General features: G+C 41.2%; 2 protein-coding genes across 2 annotated transcripts in view; one reads left to right on the forward strand and one right to left on the reverse strand.

Moving 5' to 3' along the window:
* niban1a (niban apoptosis regulator 1a) overlaps positions 1-6,549 on the forward strand; it is a 36,946-nt gene extending 30,397 nt beyond the window's left edge. The window contains exons 8-14 of the mRNA XM_067596119.1: positions 134-296; positions 1,051-1,238; positions 2,061-2,207; positions 2,465-2,575; positions 3,291-3,398; positions 4,239-4,350; positions 4,457-6,549. Of these exons, the coding sequence (XP_067452220.1) occupies positions 134-296; positions 1,051-1,238; positions 2,061-2,207; positions 2,465-2,575; positions 3,291-3,398; positions 4,239-4,350; positions 4,457-5,733 (2,106 nt within the window). The 3' untranslated portion in view covers positions 5,734-6,549. The remainder of the gene's footprint in view (positions 1-133; positions 297-1,050; positions 1,239-2,060; positions 2,208-2,464; positions 2,576-3,290; positions 3,399-4,238; positions 4,351-4,456) is intronic.
* Positions 6,550-7,883: 1,334 nt separating this feature from the next.
* kifap3a (kinesin-associated protein 3a) overlaps positions 7,884-16,154 on the reverse strand; it is a 44,874-nt gene continuing 36,603 nt past the window's right edge. The window contains exon 20 of the mRNA XM_067596122.1: positions 7,884-10,206. Within this exon, the coding sequence (XP_067452223.1) occupies positions 10,104-10,206 (103 nt within the window). The 3' untranslated portion in view covers positions 7,884-10,103. The remainder of the gene's footprint in view (positions 10,207-16,154) is intronic.

The raw sequence follows: 16,154 nt of genomic DNA on the forward strand, positions 1-16,154 counted from the left end.
TTGGTCCTTAGAGAGCAAGTTTTCTGGTATCTTCTCCAGTAAGAAAATTAAAGGGTCCAGAGGGATATCAACTCTGAAGACAGTGTCCAATTCTTCTTTTGACATATATTTAATGACTGGTGTTTGTGCTCAGACGGTGGAGGCGGCCTACATCCTGGTCCAGGAGCATCTGTTGGAGGGTCTTTCCGAGCTGAAGGAGGACTGTCGAGTGTCGGTCCGGCAGCAGGAGGTGCTGATCCACTCCGACATGGACCAGATCCTCAACTCTAGACGGCAGCTGGAGGAAAAAGTCAGAGGTAAAAAGTTCTTATTCTCCTGTTTGTTTCGGAGGCCGACTGATACTCCGTCAGACACAGGATGAGCTGCATTCCTCTTGTGATAAATGTGAATGAAACTTGCCGCTGGCTGGATGATGATCAGCAGGTGTGAGGAGTCGAAGGCGAGTTCTGTTCTGTGTTAACAGTCTGTAAAAATGTTCTGCTGATAAGATGTTCAGGAGATTGTCATGCTGCTGTTGTTACAGCGCAGATTTATTAGATAAGTCAGATCAGCACACAGAGAGAAATGAATACCTGAGACCAGAGTTATTAAAGATCAACTTCAGATATGTTTTAAATTACTTTTCAAAATTCTTAAAGTCCTCCTCCGCTCGGAAACAGGTTTTTCTTCTTGTTCCTTCAGTTGGATGTTGTTCTCTTCTCTGTGCAGAGTTCGTTTTCAAGGTTTCTCTGTGTTCACCTTAAATCTCAGTTAAACATGTGAATCTATGAGCAGGATGTGTGACATCACGTCTAGTTTGGAGCCAATCGTGGTCCAGTATGCAACTTAAACAAGTGTGATGAGGAACAAGAAGAAGGGAACAGGTTTTTGAGTGGAGGAGGACTTTAATTTTAGTGGAATCTCTCACACATGTGGAGCGAATCGATGCTGTGAATGTATTAGAAACGTTTTTCAGGCTTCTGGTTAAACTTTCCTTCCTTCAGGCTGCAGGAGGGGTTCAAGGTCGTGGTCTGAAAATAAATAAAAATAAATATGTTTTTCTTCCTCCAGCCAAAGTATCGGAGCCGGCGGAGAAGCTGTGCTGTGAGAGCGTGCAGCCGTACCTCGGCTCGGTCCTGGAGGAACTGATGGAACCGATCAGCTCCGGTTTCCAGGAGGGACGACAGCTGAGCGAAAGTATGATGGACGGAGTGTGTCAGGACGTTCTGCAGGGAGGAAAACACGAGGAACTGAAAAAGGTTTGATCATATTTATCCTTTTTTAGCTTTTTATGTTGTCAAAGATCAAACAAGCTTAGTAGGAAATAAATTATTAACATCTTTTATTGTTAATTTAGGATTTATTTTTCTTTTCAGTCACACATGTGCCGTCACATTAGCACCAATCTCTGAATATTTGTTCTGTCATTTACTAGCACTGTAGCTCGAGGCTACATTAGCCGCTACTAGCATAACACACCTGAAACTCCAACTGAACTGTCAGCAGTCGAGTTGCATTGTGGGTGATGTAGGCAACAGGTTGCATGGAATAAAAAAAGACAATATCTCTGTTTGTCCATCGTGAGTCTGACAGTTTGATATGAGTGAGATGCTAAATCTTATTATTTTCCGTTCCTACTGTAACATTTACTTCACATTAATTTGAATAAAACACAATTAAGTAATTTTAGGCACAAATTTGGTTTATTGTCCCTTCTGGGATCCTTTCCACTCATTCAAATAAAGTGTTAACAGTTGTATCTGAATGATCTGAACAGGCTTTTTTTTAAAGGATATGTCTGGTGAACAAGTATTGTGAGTCACACCGCTGCACTGGGTCACATGTTCCTTCATCATGAAGAGTTTGGTCACGTTAGTTCGTTTAGAAACGGCTCCAAAGACTCATCATGTTTTCAGTCTCCAGAGAGTAGTTCTGTGTAAGGCAGACCACACTGAGCATGTGCAGGAACATGTTCTGTTTATTTCACGAGCTTGTCGTGCTACACATCACAACCTCTTAACTTTGTACTGAAGTTCTCTGAGAAGTTTACGTTGTAAGTAGTTTCTCTGTCTGTCTGTCAGGCTCTGGCTGACATGGCGAGGCCAAACCTGCTGAGCTGCTACCAGAAGATCGGCTCCCTGCAGCAGAAACTGCAACATCTGCAGGAGAGATTTAGCTTCTCAAACATCACCGCAGTGATCCACAGTACGCAGATCGACCTGCAGCAGGTACTGCCATCTCCACACACACACACACACACACATAGAGTCTCTGCTTAGACGGAGTGGGTGGAGGAATTCTCTGACTCAGTAATTTTGTGACATTTATGACACACTTGTGATTGTAGCTCATAGTGATTAAATTTGTGATGAATCAGATGTGACCTGTTGATTCATCTTCCAGCTGTTTGCATTGTGTGTGTGTGTGTGTGTGTGTGTGTGTGTATTTGGGTCAGTAAACTGCAGTCTGCCTGTTTTTGGTTCAGCTGATGGAGAACGCAGCGTGCACATTCGAGCAGCTGCTCTACAAAGCCGTCCAGGACAACCCAGACAGCGCCGGCTCCGCCATAGAAAAGGCCAAACACCGAGTTCTCAAGGTCAGATTATTATTACTGACATGAGAACACAAAACCTGCTGCTGGAGTTAGATTAGTTTAAATTATGAGTTCAAACAGTTTGAAAGTGCCAAAAAAATAAAATTATTACTATTATTATAATTAAAAAAAATAATAAATAGCTTAATTTTGTATTACTACTGTTGTCTTATTGGTTGAATTTTAATTATGATTATAATTATTATATTAGGGGTATTACATGTTACAGAGTGCTCTATGCAGGAAAAACAGATCAGCACCTCAAGTCAATAAAATCCAAAAAAAGGATAAAATACAATAAAATGAGATAAGAGCAGTAAAATACACATAAAACATATGAATCATAGTGGAACTAGAAACATAAAACTTATAATTTGTTTAATGTTATGATTTAAAAAAAAAAAAGGGGATGAAAGTTAATTTGGCCATCCTCATGTTTTTGGATGATTCTGTTAAATAAGTGTTGACTTTTAATAATCTATGGAAGCACATTTTAACTACCTGATGATCCTAATTATGAGTTTCTTATAGTTATGAGAAATATGAGAAAGTTCGTAAAGGTTTTAAATTTCTACAGTATCTTTGTGCAGTTAAGATGGTGATGAAATCTTTTCATAGCCATTAGTAATATGTGGTTAAAACTACAAAACTAAACTCATTAAACAAACTAAAAAGAAATTTCACATGTACTGACCTTTGACCTCTGTGTGTCCTGCAGCAATATGATTATGACAGCAGTACAGTGAGGAAGAGGACCTTCCAGGAGGCTCTGGTTTCCATCACTCTGCCCTTCATCAAGAAGAATCTGGCTCCCACCTGCAAAACTGTAAGTCTCAAACTCAAACTCACTACACTCCTCCTGTAGAGCTGCTGCCTCGTATAAAGAGTAGAAGATGTTGCTTGTTTTTTTTTCTTGCTGTAATCATTCCTCCTGTTCATACTGACCATTAGAAGATCCCTTCATAATGACCTTACAATGGAAGTGATGGAGGACAAAATCCACAGTCCTCCTTCTGTGCAAAAAAATGTATTTAAAAGTTTATCTGAAGCTAATATGAAGCTTCAGCGTCCAAATGAGTCAAATCAAGTAGATATCTTTCAACGTTACAGTCTTTTTAGTGCCAAAGTTCCTCTTTTTGTTACTATACTTCCACCTGCAGCTCAACAGGGAAACACTGTCCGAGGAAACACAAAGAGGGAATTTGATGCTAAAAAGACTGTAAATGTGTCAGATATCCACTTGATATGACTAACTCAGACTGCTGAAGCTGAATAGAAGCTTCACCTCAACTTTTAAATGATGGACACACTGTGGATTTTATCCTCCATCACTTCCATTGAAAAGCACATTTGAAGGATCTTTTAATATCCAGTATGAACAGGAGGAATAATTACAGCGAGGAAAACCTCTTTCAGTGTTCATATGGACACCTGACTGCTGTTTTAAGACACACCTGAACAATTGGTGTCAGAGGAAGGTAACTTCATTTCAGTACATCCAATAATCTTCAGTACATGAGAACAAGTTAAAAATCTTTGGCTGCTTCGTTTTTTTTCCTGGATAAAGTTGTAGCTTTCAATCAGAAAAAGATATACGACTGCAATCTCAATTCTCTCCTCAACAGATACTTAAGTTTGACCCTCATGTCTCTGTCTCTCTCTACAGGAGCTTCAGGGTCTGGAGCAGTCCGTCTACGCCGACCACTCCAACTTCATCCATGTGGAGAACGTTTATGAGAGCATCCTCCTCCAAATTCTAGACAAGGAGGTCACCAAAGGTACAATCACGCCAACAAGTTACGCTAATGATGTTAAATTGGCAACGCACGCATTCTCTCTCTCTCTTTCTCTCTCTAACGCTTCCTGTTTCTGCTCGTCCCGCAGTGGTGAAGGAGGCGGCGAGCCTGAAGAAGTACAACCTGTTCACAGACAGCAGAGACCCGGTGAGCCAGTCCAGCCGCTCCAGCCTCTCCTCCCCCTCCGTGTCCACCCCGGGCAGCCCCGCCATGATGCTGGCCTGCCCCACTAAAACCTCCACGCCCCCGTCTCCTCTGGTGTTCAACGGTTTGTCTTCCAGCCCCAAGGAGGAGAAGAAAGAAGACGGCGAGCTGCAGAACGAATCCCCCGCAGACGTTACGGTCATGGAGACGCCTCTGGGAAGGGTCGAACAGAAAGACGCCGCGGCCGCGAGCGTCGCCGTCAGTCAGGAGGCGGAGCTGCCGGCACCCAAAGCAGAAGAAGTCGTCCAGACTGTGCAGGAAGAAGCAGGCAGCCCCGTCACACCTGAGGCAGCAGCTTTAGTGGAAACAACAACAACCAGCCTGAGTGAGACACAGGACGTTAACGGAGCAGCAGCTGTGGTCGAGGAAGAGAAAGCGATCTCCAATGAAACAGCTGACGTTGAGACATGTTCTGAGCCGCAGATCCACAACACAGATGCTCCAAAAGAAGCAGAAATCACTTTATCAGAAACTCCAGCTGTTGTAGAAAGTATAAAGACAGACGCAGAAGAAGAAGCAGCACCAGCAGACAGTGAGGCTCCTGCTCCAGATCCTGAACCTGCAAGTGAACCAGTAACCACTGCAGCAGAATGTACTGGTTCCCAGACTGCAGACAGCAGTGAAGAGACACAATGTGAGAGCTCAGAAGTCAAGTTAGCGGCTCCCTCTGCTGGTGAAGCACCTGTACTCGCACCCTGCCTTGACCTGAAAGCAGAGGATGCAGAAGCAGCAGCGGCCGTCGTCGTCTCAGACCCTAATTCTCCGGATGAGTCAGTGAGTGAGTCACCGCCCTCGGACGTGGAGTCCACGCAGGAAACCAAAGAGTTGCAGAGCAGCGAGGATGACGTCATAACAACCACTGATGTTTTGGAGGAGGAGGCTGACATCAGCAAATCACCCGTGAGCTCAGACGAACCTACGAACGAAGAGCCGCAGTCGCCTCAGACAGAAGCTGCGAACGGCGACACTGACGCAGGTGTGAGCGCGGAGCCTTCGGTAGAGGCGGCGGATGCTGAACCCGTCAAAGAGGAAGCGCCCTCCAGTCCCGAAGCTCAGCCCGCCCTGGACTGCATCAAGGAGATCCGCAACCTGGTGGTGGAAGTGATCGAGGTGGAGGAGCTGCTGCAGCGTTATCCGGGCGGAGTACCGACGGAGGAGTGAAGCATCACAGGACTGACAAACAACACGGGCCGACTGTCCTTCCAGCAGGATGAGGGACGAGATAATTAAAGATGTTCTGCTGAGAGGAAACAAATTATTACCAGAATATAAAGAAAGCTTTCATTTTTTTTGACAGTCTCAGTGTCCTCCGATGAAAACAAACAAGGACATTTTCTCTGAGCAGAAACAGGAAAAGACTCTTGAGAAAAGATCACAAAAGCTTCCATGAACATTTTATGCATGAAATTATGGTAAATTATTTATACAAATCAATGTCATTTACACAAATTAATGCATCAGCTGTGTCAGGTGTTAAAAAAAAAACAACAAAAAAAAAGATCAGTTTCATACACTGACTGACGGGAATATTTTTTTTAAACACTAAAATTATTTTAGCATCAGATTGATTTAGAAAACTAGATTTAGAGCTATTTTATTACACAAGTCAGAAAAAAAAGACTTTTACTGTGGTAGATTATTAATCAATTTTAAAGGAATATTTCAACAATTTTGGGAAAGACTTATTTTTCTTTTGGAGAGTTAAATGAGAAGATGAATATCAATCTCATGTCTGTGCATTAAAGGAACATTTTGGAGTTTTTGACCTCTATTATATAGTAATCATAAAGAACAAAGGACAAAATAAAATACCAAATACACTGAATATAAACATAAGAAACAAACAAAACCCCTTTATGCTGCGTTCATGACATGTAGGAATTATTGTAATTACGAGTTTATGACTCGTAAAGAACGTAATTACGACTGGGCACTTAACATGGACACATCAGCCACAGTTGGTCATCGTAATGTAATAACCGTCTTGGGTTGTCAGATGATGTTAACATATTGTCATCTCTACCATCCATAACATACATATGTATATAGTATGATAGAAATGTGGTATTAAGTACAGAGCTGGAGTCATGGATATGGTTAGCTTAGCTTAGCTTAGCTTAGCGTAAAGACTGGAAGTAGGTGGAAACAGCTAGCCTGACTCTGTGCACACATCTACCAACACCTCTAAAGCTCAGTCATTAACACATTGTTGCATGTTTCTGTAATCTGAACACAAACAGAAATGTTAAAATATAAAAATTAAGTGGTTTTAACACATTAAACCACAAATCGCTGAGTCATTTTTACATTTCTGTTTGTGTATTGATGAAACAAACAAGATAAATGTGTTCATCAGGGAGCTTTAGAGGTGTCGGTTGGTGTATATCTGAACTTCGGACAGAGCCATGCTAGCTGTCTTCCCCCTGCTTCCTGTCTTTATGCTAAGCTAGGCTAAGCTAAGCTAAGCTAACCACATCCTGACTCCGGCTCTAAACTCCACACAGACATGAGACTAATATCCATCTTCTGATCCGACTCAAAACGTTTCCTAAAATCAAACTATTCCTGTAAAACAAACTACACCAGAACGCAGTAGAGTCACTTTTTAAAAAAAATCTGAAATCATCAGTGAGTTTTAGTTTGTTCAGAAATCAGTATAACAGATGTTTTAATATATTAGACCACATAAACTAGATCAATATCGCTGCCCGGTTCTTTTTAAAGCTGTTAGTTTATATTATTATAGAATATTATTTATCCTTAACATGATTATTTTTTGACTTAGTGAAGGAATTTTTTTTAAAGGAAACTGAAGAAGTAGTTCTTCAAAGTGCCTTCACAGCACCTCCACGTGCCTTAGATCCCACCATGAAGGAAACCGGCCTCTTTCATGTGGATGCGGTTGCCGTAGAGACTGGTCCAAGTCTGTGAATACTTGAGCTCCACCAAGTGCCTGTTACCTGTGTTAAAGCATCTAACACAGACACGGTTAGTTGAGACAGTTACAGTACGAGTACATGGAGGAATTCTGAATGTTAGTTAATGGAAACAGTGTGGAAATATTAATAAAAAAGAGTCTATAAACAAACATGCCCTCAAACTGTTTCTGTGTGAACTGGTTTGAATTTTAGGGAAAACATCACAAATAATAAAAGTTTTTATTTGACAATAAAACAAATACAGCATGATGTTTTGATTATTTATTTATGCTCCACAAGAACTCTTTAACTAATCACACACTGCACTGAGAAATATGAAAAACCTGCAAGTAATCCCACATCTGAAATAGATTAAATACAGTCTGACAACAATAATATTCCCTGTATTTATTTGATATATTGCACCACAGAAAAAAGTATATATATCATATTTCAGCAGTGCTCCAGGCACATCAAGGACGAGATACAGAACAAAATATACTAGAATACAGCAGATTCTTTTTAACATTTGTTCTTATTTAAAAACACATTTTTTAAGATAAGACATTAGAGGCAGTTAACATTTCTTCTTAAATTACATTCACATAAATAAAGATAAATGACATCTTAATCCAGCGCTTTGATTCAATACAGTGTAGTGCAAAGTTTCCACAGACAGTGCAAAGGCAGAACAAGGAAATATCCAAATATAGAGTTTTCTAACTAATACATAACCGACCGTGTTCAGGACATCAAGATAAATCTGAGCAGTAAAAAGATGATTAAAGGGTTGAGAAAGAAAGAAAAAGTGCGTTTTATTTCAACTTTTGCTCTTTTTCTTTTGAAACACTGGATAGTTTCACCGCTTTAAGGCTTTTTTAAATCGTTAAAATTAAAGGGTTTTTGGTCCAACTGCTCTCAACTCATGTCCACAGTAAGGCCTGCGCTGTGGGGTCGTGTTGATTTTAAAGGGTCACGAGCAAAGTAAAAGTTTAAATGAAACACGGCTGTATTACAGGAACCTCCACAACTCTGGAAAAGTCTGACAGTACTCTTTGTTTCTTATTGCCAACAAACCCCATGAAGAGTCTTACTTTTTACTTTTATGTTTTTCAAGTATTGTGTGTGTATCCAAAGCCTAATATATCTTATTCCTTTGTGCTGTTGTTGTCCAAAAACTATTAAAAAACACATCAGTGAGCCACACCGCTGCACTGGATGACATGTTTCTTCATCACCATGAACTCACTGTAGTTTATCTTGACTCAGTCCCACACACACACACACACACACACACACACACACACACACACACACACACACACACACACACCGTCCTTCTGCCAGAAATATGCACTAACACACCAAATGTGGATTCATCCACCGTTGAAAATAGGCCCCAACAAATGCACTATATCCTCCTGTTTGTCTGTTAAAACTACGGTGGCCAGCTGTTTTGGAAAATTACATTTTCTAAAAACATGAAACTGTATATTTGTGAGCTGTTTTTAAAAGATTTATCAGTAGGTTTGAGTCTGCACATGGGATTTGTTGATAATAAGAAAAAAATATAGAATAACACACAGTAAGACACATCGATTCTTCCCAGTTTTCTTTTTTTTTTTTTTACGTGTGAGATTTTGTTTGTGAATCATCACCTCAGGCAGACTATGGTAAATAAATAAATAAATAAATAAACATTCTACTGTGTCAAACATAAAATTAAAACCTGAATCGGAAAAATCTTATTTCATTTCAGTGTTAAATAAAAAGCTGTGCAGTTCCTCAAAATAAAAATATTATTATTTACAAATCCTTCCCTTTAAAGGACCAGTGTGCAGGATTTAGTGGCACCTAGTGGTGAAGCTGCAGATTGCAAACAACTGAATAACCCTCCCAAGCCTATAGGAGAACCTACAGTGGCCATGAAACTCACGAAAAATATGAAAGGCTCTCTCTAGAGACATTTGTCCTTTCTGGGCTACTGTAGAAACATGGCAGTGCAACATGGTGGACTCTGTGGATATAAAGGGCTCATTCTAAGGTAACGAAAACACAATGATTCTCATTTTCAGGTGATTATACACCAATTAAAACATACTTATGAATATTATATTCCATTTCTGCAAAGTCTGTTCTGCTAGTTGCCACTAAATTCTACACACTGCACCTTTAAAACTAAAATGAAATCTAACTCTGACCTTGATATACTGAAGGTTTACAGGGTTTAAAGTTTACATGAATACATATACGTCCGTATGAATAAGTCACTTTCTTTTTTAAGTCTTAAGGAAACAAGAAAAAAAAACTCTTTATTTTAGGAATCTTCCCTGAATCAGTGTCGACATCTTAAAGTAAAACAGTTACATTTTGTGCTCTAACATCAAGCCTAACAGGTGAAGTAACTACTGATGCATTGTACATGTTTTAATAAAACCATATTATTGGACTAATGATAGATAGATGATAAAAGAGCTCTGAGAAAGATGAATAAAGAAAAGACACATCTAGATACTATTTCTCCACAATCTACACACAGCTTTGGTAGCACACAGATAGATATCAGGCTGCAGTTCGTTCAGTGTTTATATATGTGTGAGAAGCTCCGGGTTTTTACCGGGACGCAGTGGCGTAGTTGTAGAAGAACTGTTCATCAGGTCGGAAGCCGTAGGCGCTGACGGGTCGATCTGATGATGTGACAAACTGGTCCGACATACTGGCGGGAAAAAAGGGAGGAAGATGGGAAAAAATTATACAGACAGAAATATCACATAAACACAGAGGTGGAAGAATCACAAAAATTTAAAAGCTAACAAGCGCATCATTAAGACTTTTGTTTTTTATAAATATACGTTTCTTTTTTATATAACAATCCATAGATAAAACAATCCCTGAGACCGTTTTTAAAGTTATAGAGCTGCAACTAACGACTATTTTAAGAGCTGCAACGATTAGTCGATTAATTGTTTGGAAAGAAGTTCCAAATTCTCTGATTCCAGCTTCTTAAATGTGAATATTTTCTGGTTTCTTTTGAGGACGTCGTCTTGGGTTTCGGGGAACAGTGGTCGACATTTTAAACCATTTTCTGACACTTTATGGACCAAAAAACTAATCAGTTAACCAAGAGAATAATCAACAGATTAATTGATAATGAAAATAATCATTAGTTGCAGCTCTAATTCTTTTCATTACGGATTAGTCTGCCAGTTATTTTCTTGATTATTAAAGCTTGGTCTATAAAATGTCAGAAAACAGTGAAGTCTAAACAGTCTAAAACACATTTTTCTATCACAAGTAAAAAGCTGGAACAAGGGAACTTTGGGAATTTATGCAAGAAAAAAACTACTTAAATGATTAGTTGATTGATAGATGATATTCACATGACGCGACATGACAGCAGCTCTTGTTTTAGACAGTTCAGCAGACGTTGGACTATGTTTGGATATATTATTTAAAATAAGCCACGTATAGTCTTGAGGGTGGAGGTAATAGTAACAACTCTGCCTATTCAAAGTAAAAACAGCCAAGAACTTGAAACAGAGAAGCAACTGGGAATAACGGGACATATTGAAACACATTACAAAGGTGCATCAGAGCGCAGGAAGAGTTTAGTAACAAACCAACATTTAAAGCACTAAAATATGGCGCCGTGTGTGGCTTTGCTTTAGTCCTGTTGATTAAAAGTAGCAAAACTTAAAGAAAAATCCTCCGTCACAAGTAAAAGTCCTTCCTCAGTTTATAATAAAATGTACTGAAGTGAGAAAATTATAAATACTCTTTGAAAAGTGGGAACATTTGTTAATAATGTGACAAAAAAAATAAAAAAATTGCTGATTGAAACATGATTAAACACCACAAGGCCAACAGGTGAGTCCACAAAAGCCTCGTACATGTTATTGTTCCTGACGAATGGGATATGAGCGCTAATGAGAAGCGTTACCCCAGTAACGGGACTCCTCATATTCTCATATGGCCACTGTCAAAAAAAAAAATCAAATAGGCCTAATGTCACAAAATGTTCATAAATTGTTGACATTTTGGAGATTTTTACCAGACAAAAGCCGTATTTTATGAGCTGGTGTCAAATCTGAACCTGTACCTCCAGCACAGCTGTCCGGTGAAGGTAGTGGGGTAAAATGTACTACGAGTACCGTTAAGGAATCAAGAAATGTACTTTATGTACTTTTGGTCTGAGTCTATTTTTCTGTTTTTGACACAAAGCCAGCTCCATAAAAGAAACAGTTCGCTTTCCAGTTTGCTGTGAAAGAACTTGTCTGGCCTGCACAGAGTCCTGACCTCGACCCCGTCCGACACCAACGAGCCAGACCTGATCACCCAACTCAGTCAGTGCTGGACCTCACTGATGCTCTTATGGCTGAACTGGAGCAAAATCCTTGCAGCCAAGTTCCAACATCTGCTAGAAAGACTGAAACCAGAAGAGTAGGAGGAACTATCACATAAATAATTTGGTGTCCACATACTTTTGGCTACAGAGTGTAATATTAGAAGACATTTCAGGGACGTATTTTATTGTGTAACAGTTACTAAACATAAAAAAGAAGAAAAAAAAAAAGAGGGAAGATATAAAGAAAAATCACATCCACACCACCAGGTGGAGCTCTGACACCAGTCATCTCTCAGGGAACCCCCCCCCACATCCCCCCCACCCCAGGGCCGGATCAAACCCTCAGTCATGGATGAAAAAAAAAAAAAAAAAAGGCTCATAAAAAGTTAATGTAATATTCATCTGCCCTGATGCTTGCAGGTGTTGGACATCTACAATGAGTGTGTGAGTTACAGACTGCTAATGGCTGGAGGGGTAAACAGCAGAGCAGCCAAGTCGTAAAAAAAAACAAAAAAAAAACGTAGAGATGTCAAAACACAACGCCATGACGAGGGCGGAGGCTGACGGCCAAGCTCGGAGGACCTGGCTGCCCCTCTGACCCGGCAACAGAGGCCTGTTGAGGGGGATGATAAAAGGCCTGTATCTACACCGTATAAATCAGTTACTATGGGGATGTGGATACAGAGGGTGGGGGCTGATTTCACACTCCATCTTCTGAGCAGCTGCTGGGAGTTTGCGTCTGGTTTTGGGCAGGGATTGGTCATTATTTTCGAATTTTCAAATAGTCATTAATATATAAAAAAAAATCCAATAGACCATGTGACTATTGTCTTGTCTTAAAAAAGATCCTTGTTTTTACCGGCACCTGGTGGTAACGCTTTCCTACCAGGATCTTTTCCGCATGAGGGCAGTGCAGCATTTGCTACAGCGCTGTGAGATGCTACTGTACAAACAGGAGAAACATGCAAAGACTTCTACAGACGCCAAAAAAAGTTCTGTGTGGAACTCCCTCAAAAAAATAAATGAAAGCGGGGTGCAGTGTGCAAACTCTGCCAGGTAAAAGCTAGCGTATCACAAGTCTACAGCAACTATGCATCAGTCATTTGAGAGTGAAGCACCCAGCAGGAGGGGGGAGGGCTCGTCCACAGATCAACAATGATGCACGGCTAGCTTTGTCACCAGACGGAGTAAAGTTTGATGAGATTCAAGCGCTGCATCACTAAAGAACATGACATCAAAATAAAAAGACAGAATTGTGAAAAAATCGTGAATGGGTCTCTCTCTCCCTTTTGTGCATGTGTGCATATGTGCAGGGGGGTGATGGGGGGGGTGATCTCTGAAGAATGGTTGAACAGTTCCCAGTGAATATTGAACAGTATTTTTGCTTGAAACGTCCATCTCTAGCTTTGGGGTCAGAGCGACGGGGCCCCGGCCGCCTCGTCAGGACGAAGCAGATGATGGATAAACTGGGATCTGATGGATGACACCACATCTCACACATCTCTCTCTCTCTCTCTCCGTCTCTTCTCTTTTTCTGGAAGTGGGAGCGTTTCGCTGCCCGGCCCGTCGTCCTCTCCCGGCCCTCTAAAATACGAGCTGTTTGCTTTGCCCCTGCAAGCGCCTATAATGACGTGTTGTTTTTAGCCAAATCACTTCCAGCGATCAGTTACACAGCTTGCTGCATATCCCCCCGACTCCCCTCCCTCGTCTCCTCATTCTCTCTGTTTTGCCATTGCCCCCTGCCCCCCCCCCCCCCCCCCAACCCTCCCACCCTCACTCCTCCACCACCACCACCACCATCTCCTCTCCCTCCTCTCTGGGCAGAAATATGTCTTTTTCCTCTCCGCACGCTACGGCTGTCAGGGGGGATTTGAGAGCCGGGCTAAAGGAGGCTGGATGAACACTGGAGCTCTGAGTCACACCATCTGTCTGCCTGTTTCTGTGGCGGGCTGGCTGGTTACACCCCGGCCTGGCAGCAGAGCTCGGCCGCACCTCAGGACTTCCAGGACCTGAATAAGTCCTGTAGAAGTCTTGACATTGAGGCATTATTCTAATATATAAGTTTTAAAACAGGACAGCTTTAATGGTGAAAAGATAGTAGTTCCCAACCTGGAGGTCTGGACCCTCATGGGCAGTGGCAAGATGAATCTAAGGGGTCATGAAAAAATATACAGTACTCCGGTAAAGTTTTAGGCACTTTATATGTTTGATTGGTCCCAAATGCATTCTGCAGCACGACAAGGAGCCAAAACATACAGCCAGAGTCATAAAGAACTATCTTCAGCAACGAGAAGAAATGTAGATGCAAGCAGCAATTTGCGGCTTCAAACCATTTGTGCTCTAAAGAAGGAAGCAGCTCAATCAGCCAAAATTAAGGCCGCGAGCAGCAACGAGCAGGTTTCAGCATTACAAGTCATTTCAGCTACTTCCGTTTAAAGGAGCGAGACCGATCACACACTTCTGTCATCGTCACAAAACCTGCAACATTTCAATAATCGCACACTCAAAGTTCTGCCATTTGTCCCCCCCCTTCATCGGATTTGAACAAAGCTCAGTGTGTATCTTCAGGAGACAGCGCAGGACGTCTCCACTGAGTTTAATCTGGATTTCTAAAAAGGCATCTTGTGTTATGAGCAGATATGCGATAGGCCACACCCATTTGCACCGATCAATATAGCACTTCAGATTTTGGTTAATACTCGCCCCGAGAGTGTGCACACCAATTTGTAATTCTGTCCACCGGGTTTTCAGATACACGCTTGTGGTATTTGTGGCGCCCCCTAAGGGTCGGGCTCAGAATGCTTTGGCAGACCTGTTCCCAGTCACGGACCGAAGTTATGTCCCAAGATTTATGATGACTTGACAAACGGTTAATGATGTGCATGTGCATGAAACACATGAACATCATTTCCAGTTATTGGGCCAAGTTTCGTGGTTTTAGCTCATTCCAGCTCACGGCAATTTGAGCCATGGCAGAAGACAACAAATAATAATAAATCAGCACAAACTCAGAAGGGTTCTACCCCTTCGGGGTTTGAACCCTAACAAGGAGTCCTGCAACAGATGGTTTGGCCCCCACAGAGCTCTGATCTCAACATCATGGAGTCAGTCTGGGATTAACATGAAGACACAGAAGCAGCTGAGACGCTGAAATCCACAGAAGAAGAAGAACTGTGGCAACTTCTCCAAGATGCAGGAACAACCGACCTGCCGAGCACCTGAAACACTGAACTGCTGCTGTTTTAAAGACAAAGCTGCTCACAGATTTACTTTAGGTTTCTGCTGTTTACTCAACTTTGGATCAAGTTAACAAACAAATAAAAACTACTTATTATTTTTGAAAGCATCCTCACTTTACTTTTAGTGCCTAAAGCTTTTGCACAATACCGAATACAACTTTATTTACACTTGGAAAGAACACAGTGAGGTGCTGGAGCCCTCTTCTAGAAGCGTGCCCAGTTTACATCATAAAAACAAACTAAAATAAGAAAAAGAAAACACAATTCTGTTCCGTGTTTTGGTTTCAGACTTTTTTTCCCTAATCTTTGCGTTTTTGTTGTTTAGTTTTATAGTTTCACAGTATTCTTGTAACGCAGCGCTCACCACCTGCTGTAAACAAACACTGCTTCTAAAGCAAAGGAAAGCTTTACAGTCCAGGCCAGTGTATTCAGGATATTGATCAGAGGCAATAAGGGATGGAAATTATTTCCTAATAAAAGTCTTCAATTCCTGATCATTCTTTACATCGATTACTATCAATCCATGTTATTAATGACAGTCAGGCGGTGTATCTCTGAGTTCCTGCAGCACTTGAGTCGTCATAGTAAAAAGAGAAACAAGAGATAAATGCACATTAGTTTCCCACTCGGCTGGCAACAATACAGTCGTACTTCAGCATCAGTGTGTCTGTTTGCCATTTGGTGCTGAGCAAGTAGTGTACAGTGGGCTATGAGAGCACTATGAGAGCACTATGAGAAGCTATGAGAGCGCTATGAGAAGCTATGAGAAGCTATGAGAAGCTATGAGAAGCTATGAGAAGCTATGAGAAGCTATGAAAAGCTATGAGAAGCTATGAGAAGCTATGAAAAGCTATGAGAAGCTATGAGAAGCTATGAGAAGCTATGAGAGCGCTATGAGAAGCTATGAGAAGCTATGAGAAGCTATGAGAAGCTATGAGAAGCTATGAGAGCGCTATGAGAAGCTATGAGAGCACTATGAGAAGCTATGAGAGCACTATGAGAAGCTATGAGAGCGCTATGAGAGCGCTATGAGACGCTATGAGACACTATGAGACACTATGAGACACTGAAAGTGAACCA

Source organism: Thunnus thynnus, chromosome 8, assembly GCF_963924715.1.
Source record: "Thunnus thynnus chromosome 8, fThuThy2.1, whole genome shotgun sequence".
Lineage (NCBI taxonomy): Eukaryota > Metazoa > Chordata > Actinopteri > Scombriformes > Scombridae > Thunnus > Thunnus thynnus.